At 43.4% G+C, this 18,209-nt stretch overlaps 1 protein-coding gene across 1 annotated transcript in view; it reads right to left on the bottom strand.

Annotated features, from left to right (window-relative positions):
* Nucleotides 1-18,209, bottom strand: part of LOC143330715 (SH3 domain-binding protein 4) — a 121,601-nt gene that overhangs the window by 77,600 nt on the left and 25,792 nt on the right. The window contains exons 2-3 of the mRNA XM_076747447.1: nt 10,627-10,851; nt 7,619-9,975 (exon numbers count right to left, since the gene is read on the bottom strand). Of these exons, the coding sequence (XP_076603562.1) occupies nt 7,619-9,975; nt 10,627-10,750 (2,481 nt within the window). The 5' untranslated portion in view covers nt 10,751-10,851. The remainder of the gene's footprint in view (nt 1-7,618; nt 9,976-10,626; nt 10,852-18,209) is intronic.

Below are 18,209 nucleotides of genomic sequence, written 5' to 3'. Positions count from 1 at the left end.
CTTTAAGTATGAAAAACAGAGAGAATGAAAGAGAGCGATAGAGAGAGGGAGAAAAAGAGAGTCTCTCTCTCTCCCTCTCACACACACACACACACACACACACACACACACACACAGAGAGTTGTGTTTTTATCACCTATGGGGACATTACATAGACTTACATTCATTTCCTGGAGTTTTTATCTAAACCTAAGCCCATAACCACTATTTGCCTAACCCGTAACCCTATCCTCAGTCTTCACCCTAAAATTTAAGGATTTATATTAAGGGGACCTGCAATTTGTCCCCACAAGGCAGGTGAGTCCCCACAATGTGACTGTGTAAAATGATTTTTGTCCCCACAACGTGATAAATACCTGGTCACACACACACACACACACACACACACACACACACACACACACGGTGACAACCTCCAAACCAGCAAGGATGAGGTTATGCACAAAACTCTATAGGCTACTACTAAATGTTTTAAGTCTAACTGAATAAAATGAGTCCTGTAATAATGTTGAGCATTTGCAGACTTTTAGCCTACAATTTCCCCGGATACTATTTAGTGAACATGTACACACATCCAAAACATGTCCATTGTTAATTCCACATCATTTCTGTTTCATTCCAGTCAGTGTCCTTCTGACTGCGTAAAGAAATTTGATAGGTTTGCTTGTTGTACAGTTTCGACCAATCGTGACTGACTTCAGATCTCAGAAAGTTGAAGGCATTCTGATGCCGACAACTCGTTAATTTTTTTATGGATAACTTATTAAAAATTGTCTCCTCTCCACATCGAAAACAATCAAAACACGCAATATAAAATGCAGGTGGCCTATATTTGCTACTGGTGCAGGTTGCAGACAAACGCTCAAATGCATGCCAATCGAGAGTGACATGCGCGCGCGCGCGCACACACACACGCATGCACGCACACACACACACACACACACAAACAGCCCTCCGCCCTCCCTACATGAAAAGTCCCTCTTCATTCTGCTAACATTTCGGCTACTTTTTACCAGGCTGACAGTAGCTAGTATGACCTCCTCAATCTGTCCCTGCTGGGTCATGTCTCTCTCCTCCTCCTCCTCCTGCTCCTCTTCCTCCTCCGAATCAACCTGAATAGCTACTTCTCCTTCCTCTGTTTTACAACTCTGTTGGACATTAGAGCTGTGTGCCTCTCCGACAGCTGTTGCACCAGTGACTGCTTCTGCACTTGATTTCAACGGCCTGCTGCTGCAGTCGAACTTGTGGCCACAAACATGTTTGTGATTTTGGCTCATTTCACTGCTTCCACTTGCAGGCTTTTGAGCCTCTTTTCTCGCAGCTTCTCTGTGCCCCCTTGTGCTTTTGTGGTTTAGGCCCATCCATTTCCACAGACGGACACTCACTTCTCTCTAACTCCGGTCGAACTCCAGTGGTAAAATTTGATAACCTTGCCTGGAGGGGAGGAGCAGGCCGAGGAGGGAGGGGAGGGCTGAGAGATTTCATTGGACCAACCCATTGTCCTTCAAGAAAATTAACCAATGGGCCGCGTTTCGTGTCTCAAATACCGTCGCGGCCAATAAAAAAATATATTTAGAATAGGGGTGGGACGATATGGGTAACTCATGATTCGATACTGTGGCGATATTTGGCCCACGATAACGATAATATCACGATATACGATATCTGCGATATCCGATATATTGTAAGACATTTCATCAGCGATATATCACGATGTATGTGTCTGGAAAAGAAAAAAAATACCCATAAAAAGGGAAATGTCTGTAATATTGCATTTATTCAATCAATGTACAAAGAATATATGTTCTAATATATGTTAACATATGTTCACATATATATGTTATAATATATGTTCTGTTAACAAATTAGTATATCATTAGTTTTTCAATATAGATCATGTTGACAATAATATGTATTTTATATAAGTAACACATTTTTTAAAGTTGTATATCATGTTGAATCACATCACACACTACAGATTTTCAATACAATTATGGAAGAAGATAGAATAAACAACTTCCCTCTGGAGATAAGAGGGCAGCAGTAACAGCAGGTTGTTGCTCCAGAAACCGACTCATCATCTCATAGGCACTGTTCCAGCGGACAACACCATCAGTTATGAGCTTGTGGTGCGGAAGACCTAACATCTTCTGGTTCCTCTTCAAGGCTTCAGCTGCTGGGGTGCTCCTGTGGAAGAACGTGCAAATCCTCCTAATCCTCCCGAGCAGTCGGGCGACATTTGGCAGTTTCAGTGCCCGTTGCACCGCGAGATTCAATACATGAGCGAAACAGCGAACGTGTAGATATCCGGTTATTTCAACAGCTACGGACATATTCGCTGCGTTGTCAGTGACCACTGCTGGCTCTTTCTCGGTGAGCTTCCATTCCTCTGTAGCCTTCTGTAGAACTTCTGCTACGTGAGCGCCGGTATGACTCTCATTCATAACTCGAGTTTGAAGTACTTAGGTTTGTGCATTCCAGTCTTCGTCTATGAAGTGTGCGGTAATAGTCATAAAGGACTCGGTGGCCCTTGAAGTCCAGCCATCGCAGGTTAGTGCGACTCGTTTAGCAGACTGAAGTGCATCCTCCACTTTTTCTCTGGTCTCTGCATACAATGCGGGGATAACCTTTTCTGTGAAGTGTCGACGACTCGGTACTTCGTATCTCGGTTCCAGGGTAGCTAGCATTCGGCGAAAGCCATCATTTCCGACCACGCTGTAAGGGCGAAGGTCCTTGCAAATGAATTCAGCGATGGACTTGGTGATAGCCTGTGCCCTCGGCGACCCAAAGGGGAACTTTGCTTTAAAAGCAGTAGTGATTGTCGGCTGACTTGGTTTGTCTTTTTTATCACCCACGAGTAATTCGCCGTGATAGCGAACGAGGTGGCTTTGCAGATTCGTAGTGTTGCTGTTATATTTTACCTTTGCAAAACAGTTTTTGCAGACTGCATATTCTTTATCCAGTGTTCTCCCGTCATCTGTCTCGTAAAAGCCAAAGTGTTGCCACACTTTAGAGTGGAAACTTGAAGGTGGGTCTTTGATTTGTTTTTCTGCGTTCGTATTTTCCGCCATTCTTGCATCTGCTCTTCACGTCTATATGTTTCTTCTTCTTCTGTCGTTAACTCGTCTTCTTCACTGGCCGTTGCTTCCGCCTCCACCCCCAACTCCGCCCCCACAAAGAGGACAGGAGAGATTAAGTACTGACGGCAACAACGGGGTAAATCCATTATGTGTGTTGTAATAAAATATCGATATTTGCCGTCCGTGTATCGATTATTTATTGCGACAGGGAGCGCAACAATATATCAGAATATCGATTTTTTTTCCCACCCCTAATTTAGAACTTTTTTTTTTATTAAATTATGCCTGGTACGCCCGATGGCCTGTCCATGCCTGGGTGTAACACGTCATTACATGTGCACACATGCAACGACAATCACCTGAAGCTTAATATCAACAAAACCAAAGAGCTTTTGGTGGACTACAATGAGTATAATATGGATGTTGCTGGAAAGAAGCTACAAACTCTCAAATAATAGATGCGTCACATATATCTTTAAATGGGTAGCACAGAAGATCTACACAATCACCACAGTTTCAAGGTGGGCATCCATGATTAGCATCACAAATTCAGCATCTGACCAAATGTGAAATCTAGTCATAATCTCCCCTTCTGTTCCTGAGTTATGGTCCAAAATAATGGTAACAAAAGTGTTTTTGAAGAACATTATGATGTTACAGTGAAGTTGACATTTGACCTTTTGGATATAAAATGTCATCACTTCAGCATTTGTCCTATGAGACATTTGTGTGAAATTTTGCTAATTTTACCAAAATATGAGTTTTGCTTGGTCAAAGTAGCCTTTGACCTTTGACCACCACAATGTAAGTAGTTCATCCTTCCATCCAAGTGAACATTTGAGAGAACCTCAATGGCATCATAAAAATAACTCGGACCAATGTAAAGAACTTAATGAGACTCAAGCTGTGATTATGCTTCTCCGGAGATACAAGTGAATGTCTTTGTGAACATATGCGGAGTAAGGTGTTCTGGGTAACCATAGGTCACAGTGGTTACAGTGGTCCCAATGCACACACCTCCGAATCTGAACAATGCATAGTGTTCTCTCTATTTTTTCTTTCAGCATTTGGGTGTAAATTTCAGTAGAATAGTGCAACAAGACTTGTACATTATATCCCAAATTTGTACAAGTGTACAACAAAAATGCACACAAACATGTCTGAACAACACCTGTGTATGTCAATTTATGTGCAGCCTGGAGAGGCATAACATCAGCTTTACAGTTTTACAGATTCTAAAATATCCCAAAACCTCTGTAGCAACAAGAAAGAACAAACAGAATTCATGACGGCAGGATTTTTAGATCTAACCACTGAAGATTCAATGCAGGGGTACCTGAACAAATACAGTTAATGGGTTCTCACATTATGGCTGATCTTCAGGTTGATGTTTTAAATCGGGAAACCACAGGACAAGAAGTACTGCCTAAATGAAATGTACCTGTATTATCAATTGCAAATAGCATTAATCAGTCAAGTGAATTGTGTAAAATGTCCATCTGTAGTGCAGCCATACACTGACCTTAAACAGAAGTCTGATATGTAACATAATTCACTATTAGCACAGACCACAGTGACAACTGACAGTGAATGGCCATATGTGCTGAGGGGGTCAAAGTCAAGGAGGATTATGGAAAGAAAATGGAAGTCATATGAACTGCAGGCGCCTGCAGGTCCACAACTAAAGCTTCTGTTTAGTTTCTGAACAATGAGGCAGGAAACACCTGCAGGCCTGAGATCCAACAGACACAACTTGGAACCTTTCCATCATCCGCTTACAATGACAACACAACCCCTTCACAAACAAACAAGACTCACATCAGACTGTTCCAGACTGATTCATATACGTATGTTGGTAGCTTCCTTCACACAGATATTATAATTGGGAACATCCACAATAAAAAAATTAATGAGAAATCTATTAAATAGCGTCTGCTTCAGTCCATATCTTCCACGTCAGTGTCAAGATTTATCAGAACTCAAGTTCAGTCTAGTAGCTCATACAAAAGCTCCACTGGAAAAGACAAAAATCAGTCAACATCATAAAATAGAACACCTTCTCTGTGAGCATTTATATAGCACTTTTCTAGTCTGATGACCACTCAAAGTGCTTTTTACAACGCGTCTGCATTCATTCATTCACACACATACTATGGGCCAGGCCACCAGCTCATTACAAGCTTTTAACCACTCTAATCTACCTCCTGAGCCACAATCACCCCACCGGCACCTAAAACAAGAAATTGTGCAGCAAAATCAAATCATGCTAATGGAATGGCCATGATCAGTGGGTATGCCACTATCCACTGATCCACTGTAATTAAATTATAATCGATTTAATCACAGTTTAAATTTGATAGTAATTAATTTTTCATTTAATAATTAATACAAAATGACCCAAAAATACTTTGTATGTGGACAGAAAAAATAACTATAAGTATAAGCAAAAGAGTCAAAAGCAAAGAGAAACACTAATGGGTAGAACTGTTATGGTACTTCATACTCTTCAAAAATCTGCTGTTTTTCTTCTTCCTGTTGGTTAACCTGTATTGCAGAGGTTTACACAGAGAACTTAGGCTTGTTACTGCTTGCAGCTAGTAACCTGTTGGTGTATGTTATTGCTGTGGACAATCGCCTAAACCTAAAGCAAAACGTAGTATTAGAAAAATGTAACATCCAAAACTAGAAAAACTCAATTTTATGTCTTCTCTTTTTCTTGTAAGACCTACAGTATCCATTATTATCCAAGGCCATTATTAACTTACTCAACAAGATCATATCTTGGCTTGGGCATTGGGATATTTTTTATGTTACGACATAAATAAAGAGGTGAAATTAATCAGTTTTAGGAGGAGTTAGATACTCAAATGAAAAATATAAATTATTTTGTGTATATTTACACTGCAATGATCCCTTTCTCCATCAACAATCAAAGCAGACCAGAATGGTTTCAGACATTTCAGACACTCTTGTGACCACAGGTGCTTTTGATTTGGTTCCCTTTTATCTAAAAATAGACTTGCATCCATGTCAAATGATACACCAGCTCCAGAGATTGTCATCTGTAATATAGAAAACTGCTTATTTGCAAAAGAGGAATATGAGGCTTTCATCAGAGGCTCACTCATGCAACACAATTCACTATTCAGAGGACAAAAACAAATATCAGCAAATGGCACAAACTGCATATTTGTGTCAGTTAAACAAAGAGTCTGCATGCTTTCAAATTTGCTGGATTCCAGTGTGCTTAATTGTCCCCACAGTAACCAGTATTTTAGGTGTAATCCTGACAAAAGAAAGAAAAGAAACACAGAACTATATTCAGAAATGATTTGTATAGTACTGACTCCCTCAAAGGGCATATTTTCAGTCACCACCTTTTATTATGTTGTTTCCCATACTGCTGTTTCTGTGTCTATAAATGGTTCTAACTAGTGTTTACAACCACACGTAAATTACAGTCTTTCTGCTCCATATTACTTCAGCGGTAGTGTGCTCATGACCTCTGACAGAGACTCTCAGTAGGATTATATACTGGCAGAAAAACACAATCTGGGAAGAGTGTAAAGGCAGTACGAAAGCTTAACACCAATGTTGCAGTATTTTGAACAGGCACAGTCATAAAATAAAAACCACAAAAATAAAAATGCAAAGGTCTATGGAGCCCTAGGTAATGCGCACAGATAAGACTGCATACGGTAATGGCATTCAATGTGTTTAGGCATCTCAGGATGAGAACTGCTACCCAGACTGCCTGAGGCGACTGACAATCTAGATTTCTTTGACAGAAGATGCATGATCAAGTGCCAGACAGAGGTGATATGTACAGCGGACACAGCTGAGCATTTGTGCTCTTTTAAGAAAAGCTGAGTATAATGAAAAGAATGAGAAATGAACATGCCTCTGCATCTGCTGTAGACACATCTGTTCTTTTAAAGAAAGGCACAAGTAAAATCCCAACTAATGTCTGACTTAACCAAAGTATACCCATTGGCTATTCTGATTACAGCACAATGATTTCCGGAAAAGACAATATTCTATCATTGCTGTATGAGAAGATAGGTTATGCTGCGAATTTACTGTGAATTCATATGTGACAACCACCCATAGCTTTGTTTTTAATATCGTCAGTAACAGCACATAATTTGCCTGTGGTCTGTTTCAGTAAGCTTTGTTTTATCACCCCAAAGGGATTTGATTCATAAGTACTGTACATGAAGATAGAAAATTATCAGAGCAGCCTGGGCAATGAATTGAATCTATAAGGTCAGTATACTGTATACACACTGCATGCTAACTCAGTAACATAAGCAGCAAACACTCAAATGAGGACAAAGCATTCTGCTGCTCTCCATAATTCCTCCCAGTAGGATACAGACAGAAACACATGGCCACTTAGATGGACACATGAAAGGACAAAAGATACAAATGAGACTAAATTTAAACAAGGGAAGAATAATTTGAATTTTCTTAAATGAAAGACTTGGACAAAATGCTAGACTACTACAACAAAGGAGGATGCCAAGGTTGTGACTTACAGACAGGAGTTCTTTCTGGAAGGACTTCCGCTCTTTGCTCTCTGCACTGTTGCAGTCCTCCTTCAGCTTCTCCAGCACTGATGCAACCCTCTCAGGTTCACTGTCCAGCTCTGCACGACAGAAATGGGTCACGGACAGGTTGACGTATCCAAGGGCATCAGCGAATGCTCGCCAGTTGCCAATGTTCTCCATCAGTATAGTTCTTACAGAAGCATAGATGTATGTGAGGAATTTGCAGGGCTTCAGTACCTGTTCCAGCAACAATAAAGTTGTAAGGTCAGGTCCACTGAAGTAAATGGGCTTAACTTTGCCAACCACTAGCACATTCTTGGCATGAACAAATCCCATTTTGCCCTGATAATATCCAATGTACCATTCTTTTGTCCACAACTGGCCCTTCAGCTTGATCTTCTCCTCACTCAGCAGAGCTACAAAGTCTCCTTTTTTGTACTCGAGCAAGTACTGATTTTTTGTTTGGCGGATGACAGTTTTGATTAACTTTCCAAATTTCAGATTATTTATTGTCCTGTCCTGAAAAACAGGGTACTTTGTGGCAATGGCCAGAGGTGACAAGACTATCTTTCCCACTTCTTTCTTCTTCAGGAAGCGCCGTTGCACTGATGTCTTTGGACCTGCTTTGGCTGGTGGTGTTGGTGTCTGGACACAAAACTGAGCCAGTATACAATCTTGGTCATCTTTGACCTGGATCCTTAAGGTGAAATCAGAAACATCTTCAGTGTTGCGTGAGGCAATGACATAGATGAGCCTGCTAACTTTGCCTAGTTTAACCTGGAAGCCCCGGACCACTCTGGCCTGGTCACTGGCCTTTACTTCATAGTTGGCCATGTTGGAGTAAACACCGATGCAGAGGTCCTGGGGTTTGGACAGGACAAACTGGTGTTTACCCCAGAGTTGCATCACCACCGATGGTGCAGACTGCACCTGTTTGCCTACCTCACTGACCAATAATGTCTTTGGGGCACAATCATGGCCAAATATAGTCACGACTGTCTTGAAGGACGGGTGAATATGTTTGGGACCATATACTCCTAAGGTGATCTTTTTAACCACATGCTCCCAAACAGTGGAATCTGAAGATATGGACTGGGATTGAGCCACAACACACACATACATGCTCGGTTCCAGGTTATCTAGGCACACCTGAACAGTGTCCCCATAAATGTATGCCTGGGGAATGGGAGTGTAAGGTCCCTCTTTGCAATCACTCCTGACACACAAGACTCTTGTCGTCAGCCTACTCTCCATTTTCACCACAACAGATACTTTCATCTCTAGAGTAACAGCAGTTTTGGTCTCCATGTTGCTGAGTTTAATCTCCACCACAGGGCTGACGGTGGTGCAGCGGTCATTGTTCAGCTCTAGTGGTGGATCGAGTAGAGCTTTGATTGAAATCTGCTGGGTGTCACCTGGGGCCACATGACCCTCAGGTATATGGATGCTGATGTTGGTGTCGGGAAGCTGGACTGCCCCTCCTGAGCTGTCCAGTCGACAGACGATGTTGGTCTCCACTGGCTGTGTTTGGCCCCAGCCTGGGTTCTGACCCAGCGAGTCCAAGTCATGGCAGGACCTGGCTAGCTTGCGGTGGGTAAGCCACGCTGTCCGGAAATCCTCCCTGCTTTGGAACTGCTCTGGCGCCGGTGCCTTGAGTCCTCCGAAGAAACTGGTAGAGATCAATGCAGAACCTCCTTGCAGGATGGACAACTCAGATAGACTGTAGGACCGTTTGCTTCTAAAAAATGGGTTGTCCCTGTGCAATGTTTGTCCCAACCCTACAGTGGGGCTAAGAGGGTTCAAGTTACAAATGCCACTGGCAAAACCACTAATGGTGGCAGTGCAGCTGGCAGAGTTGGGCACTGATGGAGTGAGCGTATCAAACAGAAGAAGGTCAACTGATTTCTCATTAATGTTCTGATCATGTGAGCTCTGAGGACCCCCGTTCAGGAAAGGATTTGTAGAGGTATGGGTTGTTGGAAAAGTATTTCCGTTTTGGTAGGTGGTTGGTTTCAAAATCACCCCTGCCCACTGTCCAAGAAGGTCCATTTCTTTGGCTGACTCCTCGTTACAGTCTCCCACAGTATCAATTATCCCACTGTCACTGAAGGACGAATCTCTATTGTTGATGGGCTGCACATAAGCTGCAGGGATGTAACCCATTTCTGTGTTGTTGTGTGCATACCACCACTCTCCTCCTGATGAGTCCAGAACATACAGATGATCCCCTTTACAGAACTTCAGGGTGGTGAAGCTGGACGGGCAGTAGTCCTTAATGGCAACAACTTCCCTTGCAGCACCAAAGGAGGCAGTTGCATCCAGTCGTAAGGCACTGGGAGAAGGCACTGGAGAAAAAACATAACAATGTCAGGTAGAGGAGGATAATATGGGCTTAACACTAAATATGGAGTGTTTTTATGAACAGCAACATATCAGATTGGAGTCTTGAAGTTGCTTTTGGTCATTTCATTTCACTGTTTCTGGATCAGCTCGATGGGATGAGGGAGTGCATTGGCATATGCTGCTGTCTTCTACAGTGTCTTTTTTAACCTATCAGTGGGGTCACCCAATCAGAACTTTTCAAATCCTAGACATGGGGTTTTCATAGATTTATTTCTTGCGCAAATATTGAAATAACTGGAACACTTATTACTTATCTACATGTGTAAAACAGGTAATAATAATAATCAAAAGAACTGCACAGCTTGAAAATTATCTCTCACAAATACTACCAAAAGCCTTAGTTAAGCAGGGCCTAGAAATCTGTTGCAGCATAGACTGGGAAAAAACTCAAAGTCTACTTACTAATTCATCCACTCCTACTGTTTGTGCTATGAGTCGTTTCTTAGCCTGCTTCTCTCATAGATGGGACTGCAAGATTCCCTTCAACCAAAGTTATCTAGCAATCTAAAGTCCCAACAGTCATGTTGACTGTGGCTAGTACAGATAGACTATGACTATTCATGTCACAGTATTTTTCATTTTGAGCAGCTGACCTTTGACATCAGTCAAGCTGGCTTCTGACACTCCTTCACCGAGATCAATGAGTGTCCCCTCGGACTTGCAGCGTGGGAGAGAAGTATTGTTAGTGGTGGTAGCTCTGATTCGATGGGCAGCCATGTTCAGACTTGTCACTGTGCACCAACTGGTGTGTTCAGGCTACACCAATGGATTTCCTTTTGCAAGTAGCCAAGTTGGATGTCAACAGCCTGCCATGATCTCTGAAAGAAAGAAAATATTGGATTATATAACATATTTAGTAAAACGAATAGAGAGTAGTAAAGTTTTGAAAAACTACCTTTCAGTGTTTCAATCCTTGTTATTTATTACTTAAGACATACTGTACAGTTTTATGTGTGCAACATTAAACTTAAACATCCAGTCTCTACATCCTCTTGTCTTTTGAAACATGTCTCATTTATGTTAACCATGCATGCACATAATTGCCATGGGGGACCAGGGACACATCCTCCCCAGTGAATGTAAGACTAGAACCATGAATGAAGCGTTGAGATGAGATAAAACAGTCAGGTGACAGCACTAACAATGGGAAAAATTTAAGTGATATTCAACAACATAAAATGTAAACAATATAACAGTCAGAACATAATTCATTGAAGCTAGAAACACTAGAAATAATTAAAAATAGGAGCTAGTATAAATGTGAAATAAAAACAAAAAAAATCTACATAAACAGAAGGATTGTATTTTTAACAGGTGAGGCAGTGCCTCACCTGTTAAAATATAATTTTAAAAAAAATTGCTGTGGTTTATAAATTCATTAAGAGGAGGAAATTCGGACTTAAGCTCATGACTGTTCTAAAAATTTGTTTTCTGTATGATTTCAACATTTCTATAGTCAAAATTGCTAAATTTACGCATTTTCTGTTCAAATACGTGGGAGAAGGGCGAGGTGAGGCAGTGATGAGCTGTTCCTCACTTCTGACGGCACTGTGTCACACACACTGACTGACACAGGCAGTTGGCACATGCCCATTGCAGATAGCTGCTGACTCCTAACAGTTTGTTTCAAATCAATGCAACTGGAAAACACTGACACATTATCAGTGCCTCCTCAAAAGTAATTGCTCACAACCTATTAAATGATGATGTTGGAGAGTGCCAACCTTAATTGCGGTGATCTGTCTCTGACTTTCCTACAAGCCCATTGGTTCCTACTTTTGGGATCAATACTCAATGTTTGGACCAGAGCACTGGGAGACCACACTAGGGCTGTACACTGCTGAGTTTGAGAGCAGAGGAAAGATGTGTAATTTGGAAAGCGTTTGGGTTGCCAGCCTATGGCAACTATTGACGGGCAGCCTAGACAGATCAGTGCCAGGACTAGACTCTGGAGATGCATGAGCATTGGTAGTGGTCTTCTGGACTCCTGAATGATGGCAGCAGTGGGACCAAGTGGCTTTGGAGTTCAAATGTGTCCGCGGCATTCAGTGACGGCCCACAAGAAAATACCATATGTCTATCATAACTGGACACATATAGGACACACTTAGGACACACACCACTGATACTACAAGTCCCAGAATGCACTGCGACAGCTGGCATGTCAAGACCTGCAAGGACAGCTACACCTTCCCTACTCCACTGCACAATCATCAGCGGTCAGAAGTCATCTATGTTTGTCACTTCTACTTAAATTTAAATAAGCCTTCCAAAAGAAATGGCCAAACAAAAAGCGGACTCTGAAAACAGAGGCTTTCAAGACAGGTGGGAGGCACTTGCTGTGGATGAGAGCACTGACGAAACTAATACTGGACAGCTGTCAATCTTCATCTGTGGAGTGGACTCCAGTTTATGCGTTAGAGAGGAACTTTTAGGATTTAAAACAATGCATGGCGCAACCACGGGAAAAGACATTTTGATGAAGAATCTAAATGTCTGGATGAAATGAAACTGCCCTGGGACAAACTGACGGGACTGATTAGTGCGGAGGATGCGGGAGAAGATGCAGCAGAAGAAATGTGCAGGTAAGCTGCCTCATAAATTGAGGGTTTCCACAGCATAGAACCTAACCCCAAACATAAATGAACTGGCAGCCAAGAATGAAAGAAGATGGCAAACATTTGGCTCTAGCACATGTGTGTAAAAGAAGAATGTAGCCTACCTAAATATGTTTTCTTCTTGCACTTTATCCAATTTTTTGTCTATCCTGTTTAATAAATGTTGACCATGTTTGGCCCTCAACATAGTCCCAATTTTTAATTCTCATGGGTGTCAAACTCTCTGTGATCGAGTTTGACACCCCTGGTCTAGGAGGTGCTGACCGATGAGCAAGGGTTTTGTGTCAAAGGTACAGATAGGATGCACAAGAGCCTTCTCATGAAAAGTGATGTTGACCCAAGCATGTTTCATGATGAGTGACCTATCCTGCATGCCATAAACTCTTGCTGTGTCTTGGTCAAGTGACTGACAACACTACACGTATGACCCTGACCATTCATGGCATGTCTTATTTTACAATCATGTGTGAGTTCAGAGGTCATTGGGGAGGCGGGTAAAGCAACTGTCAATCATGGTGACAGGAGTGTTGTGTGTCTAGAAAAAAATGGACGTGCATTCGCTCCTGGGTGGCATGAAGAAGACAGTATATACGCTAAACTTTTCTTCTGTTTCATTATCACACCTGACAGCAGCAACCTCAGGGTCCCCCCTCCTCCTCTTTGTCATGTTTACCTGACTGCACTCCAAAGAGAGCACCAGACCGGTATGGAACATGCCATGGGAGATGTTGAGCGTTTATAGTCCAACATAGGAGGTTAAACCAGACCTGGAGTATGTAACAATAAAATGCAGACTGTTCTACCTTCCACGGGAGTTATCAGCAGTTATTATGATTGCTGTCTACATACCACCAGCCGCTAATGCTAAGTTAGCTCTCGGCTATCTGCTAACCACTGTAAACAAAAAACAGAACATGCATCCAGATGGTGTGTTCATAGCCGCAGGGGACTTCAACCATGCCGATCTGAAGAGTGTGCTGCCGAAGTTCGACAAACATGTCAAATGTTCAACCAGGGGAGCCAACACACTTGACCGTGTCTACCCTAACATCGCGAAAGCATACAGAGCTTCTCCCCTATCCCACCTTGGTCAATCTGACCACCTGTCTGCAGAGCTGCTCAAAGCCTTCTACCAATGGAGCACAGAAAGCGTCCTAACATACTGTCTGACAGCTTGGTATGCAAACTGGGGCTGCAGAGCTGGAGCCAAACAGAGAACAAAGGCACGGAGATACAGACCGTCCGTTCCGGTAATCATTACAGGGAACATGAGGTCCAGTGGGAATACCGACTGTCACGGGGATGCCCGGGCCCTATAGCAATACCGGCAAACATTACATGGACTTATTGTTGTGTCTTACCAGTGGTGTTGTTTAACATTCCTGCCAGCATTGAGGACATAACAGGTAACATACTATAAAGCACTCAAAACATTAAATAAGGAAGCGGAGACATTTTAGAGTTTAGCACGCTTAATGAGTTTTTGTTTTGTTTTGTTTTGTTTTGTTTTGTTGTTCATGTTAACGCTTACCCCTTTGTTTGTATTCTCCTACACCTAGTAGTTCTGGCTCAGTCCCAGCTGGGGAAACTGAGGCAGAGGAGTCCATCCTCATTTATGGAGAGGGGTGGCAGTGGACTGTGCCAAGTGTGGTTGAGAGGAGGGGAGTCCGAATGTATTAGCGTATATATGTATACTTTTACGCCTTTAATGGATCATAGGGCCATTGCAATGTATTATTTGATAAGGTTAGTATGGCTATATTGAATGGGACCTATGATGTATTAGGGTGTAAACTGGGGCTGTCGCGGTAACCGCAAAAATGAATGACCGCGATACTAGGAAGCCCGCCGCGGTGCATGGTGGGCCACCGTCACCACCGCACGTGACCTGACCAGCATCTCATTCCTAGCTGGCAGGACATCGCAGTTTTGGAGTTGGTGAACGTGGCATTAAAGCCAGCGGCTGAATTTACGGATCTGCTGTCTGGCGAGTCCTATGTCACGGTCTCATCCATTAAACCCGTCCTGAAACTCCTCACTGAAGATGTTTTAAAACCATCGGATGAGGACACCACTCTGACTTCAGACATCAAGCAAAAGATGTGCAGTGTTCTCGAGGCGAAGTACAGACCAGCTGCCCTACAAAAAACTTTAGCAAAGGCCTGCTTGCTGGACCCCAGATATCGGGGCAACAGTTTTGATGATGACACGGAGGAGACAAAGTGCGCACTGAGGAAATATTAGACACGGAGGATGGAGGGAGCAGTGCCAGTGCATCAGCTGCTGCACAACAGGAGTCCTCGGCGCAAACAGCAGTGCCACCAGCGGCTAAAAAGAAAACCCTTGGAGACCTGCTGAAGCCATGGACAACCACTTCTGCAACCATACCCAAGAGAGTTCGAGCCAACACCGAACTCACACGCTACCTCCAGGAGGACCCCATCGATTCCAGTGCAGACCCACTCGAATGGTGGCGCGACAACCAGGGTAGATTTCCTCTCCTCTCTAAAATCGCCCGCAAGTACATGTGCATTTGCGCAACGAGTGCACCGTCGGAGAGAGTTTTCAGTGCAGCTGGAAATACTGTTACCCCCCTCCGATCCTCTCTGAAACCACATAAGGTGAATATGCTGGTTTTCCTCGCGCGCAACAAGGACATGACCCAGGTATAAATCATAGGCTATTTTCTTTATAGGCTCAAGGAGAATATTTGTTTTTTTTTTTTAAAGTTGTCTAGTGCCTAGTACATCTCATTTAGTGTCTTAAAAAAACGGGCACTTGTTTTTCATTTCAGTAAGATGCTGTTATTTGCACTTTAAGATTCAGCCCTAAAGTCTGCTGAATTCTTTTTTGTTTGACAATTACAATTTAAGTTATTTAAAGTTCAATCAGTTGAAGGAGAAACAACGTGTAGCCTGTCTCTAATGCATCTGTACTGCTACCATTACCGCCGTTTGATCGACATTCAATAAACTAAAAAGTGTTATAAAATTGTCATGTCTTTTTTTTAAAACTTTTTAATGTGTAGGCACCAAGTTTCAGAGGAAATATTGCAATGAGTTATGTAATTTAGTAATTAAACAAATTTGCTAAATCGATAGATAAAAAATGAAAGGGGGGTGGTGCAATAATACCGCATACCGCGCTATTGAGCCACCCTGACTCACCGCAGGGGGGAATTCCTTAACCGCGACAGCCCTAGTGTAAACTGAAAATTAATTATGTTTTGTCTCTGTAGGAGGGACTTAGAGAATACAGGTGGCCAGCACCCATGGGTGCAGGCTCACTCTGCCGAACTCCAGCCCGTTGCTAGGAGCAGGACTGCTGGCCTAGCGCATAGGGCCCTCCATGGGTTTAGCCTATATTGTGATTTGTAGCTTAGTTCTGTTTTTTCATTGTTTATGTAATTTGCTTGAGCCATTATTTAATCTGTTATTTTTCTTTCTTCTTCTTTTTGAAGACATTTTTTTGGCGTTTTTGTATATTTTTCTTTGACTCACCTTGTAAATAGTCCTGGTTTCTGTAATCCCGGACATGTTTCTGTTAAGGAAAGTTTCTGCAGGCGGGACACTGAGCTGCTAGCTGTGGGGATGCTGCCTTATTATTTGCCTTGGGAGTTCATGTCCGCCATCATAATCACTGTTTACATCCCTCCGAGGGCTGACAGGGAAGCAGTGCGTGACATCATCCACTCCACCGTAGTGGAGCTACAAACGCAGCAACCAAATGCATTTGTAGTCATTACTGGAGACTTTAACCACAATACTTTGGACAAAACTCTGCCAACTTTCAACCAGTGTATTAACTGCCCCACCAGAAACAATGCCACACTAGACTTGCTGTATGCTAATGCAAAGGATGCATACAGTACCCCCCTCCCCCCGGTGTTGTTGTCACCTCAGTATGTCCCCATTGTCCAGAGGCAGCCTGTGTTCACGAGAACAGTGAGGAGGTGGACTCCTTTCCAGGCTAATGAGTCACTGCAGAACCGCTTTGAGACAACAGACAGGAATGTGTTGTGTGGGTCACATGGGGAGGACATCAACAGCCTGACAGAGTATATCACAGAGTACATCAAATTTTGTGAACAGACCATAGACCAAACTGGACTATATGCTGCTTCCCCAACAACAAGCCCTGGATCACCAGTGAACTGAAAAGTCTACTGAAGAAGAAGACACAAGCTTTCAGGTCAGGGGACAAAAAGAACTGAAGAGTGTTCAAAACAAGCTAAGGGAGAAGCTGAGGCAGAGCAGAGATGCCTACGCGAGGAAGCTGGAGGGCAAACTTCAGCAGAACCAAGTAAAGGATGTGTGGACAGGAATGAAGGAGATCTTGGGGCTCAAGGCAAAAGACAGACCAGCAGCCAGCAGCCTTGAGAGGGCCAACAAGCTAAACCACTTTTTCAACAGGTTTAGCTCACAGCCAGGAGTGGCCCTACATTCCCGCCCCTTCCCACCTCCCCACTATCTACAACGGCATTCACCCCCCCCCCCCCCCCCCCACACACACACACACACACACACCCACCCACCCACCCAAGCTTTTTCCTTCCAACCATCAACCCTCCCTGGTGACCCCTCCTCTCCCTCCCTTGGGCTCAACTCCCACATCCCCCACAGCACACCCTCCACTAGCACCATCCCCTGTCTGACTACAGGCCAGGTAAAAAGCTGACAGCTGGAGATGCTGCACATAGGCTGCTGGCCCTGACGGCATTAGTTCCAGAGTCCTGAGGACTTGTGCCAGCCAGCTGTCCGTGATCCTGAGTCACCTGTTCAACCTGAGCCTGAGCCTGCAGAGAGTCCCAGTGCTGTGGAAGACGTCCTGTGTTGTTCCTGCTCCAAAGAAGAAATCTCCATCTGGCCCCAACGACTAGCCCACCTCCGACCGCAGATGAAATCATCACTGGACCCTCTACAGTTCGCATACCAACCCTATCTAGGTGTGGACGACGCCATTATACACCTGCTGCAGCGTGCTCACTCCCACCTGGATTGTAGCGGCAGCACTGTGAGGATTACTTTCTTTGACTTCTCCAGTGCATTTAATACCATTCAGCTGCTGTTCCTAGGAGAGAAGCTGCGAGTGATAGGAATTGACACGCCCACAATCTCCTGGATTACTGACTACCTGACAAACAGACAGACCGCAGTTTGTCCGACTGGGCAACTTTCTGTCGGAGACTGTGGAAAGTAGCACAGGAGCACCACAGGGGACTGTTCTGTCTCCTTTTCTCTTCACCTTGTACACCTCAGACTTTCGGACGACTCAGCGGTGGTGGGGTGTAGAAAGGGTGGACGAGAGGAGGAATACAGTGTGGTGGATGATTTTGTGAAATGGTCTGGTAGAAATCACCTGCTTTTCAGCACTAACTTATTACATAATTTGATTGCTGAAAAGTGACTGTGGTAAGAATGAAATAATCTGACAAATAATCTGACACATGCAATACTGAAAAATAACACACTTCATGGAGGGAGATTATTTCTCAATAAAAGCACATCCAGTGCCCACATTACATCAATTTTAACATCTTTTACACTTGTCTGCCAGTA

This window comes from Chaetodon auriga, chromosome 13, assembly GCF_051107435.1.
Source record: "Chaetodon auriga isolate fChaAug3 chromosome 13, fChaAug3.hap1, whole genome shotgun sequence".
NCBI lineage: Eukaryota > Metazoa > Chordata > Actinopteri > Chaetodontiformes > Chaetodontidae > Chaetodon > Chaetodon auriga.
The sequence above is the reverse complement of the archived record's forward strand: the minus strand, read 5'-3'. Positions and strand labels throughout refer to the sequence as shown.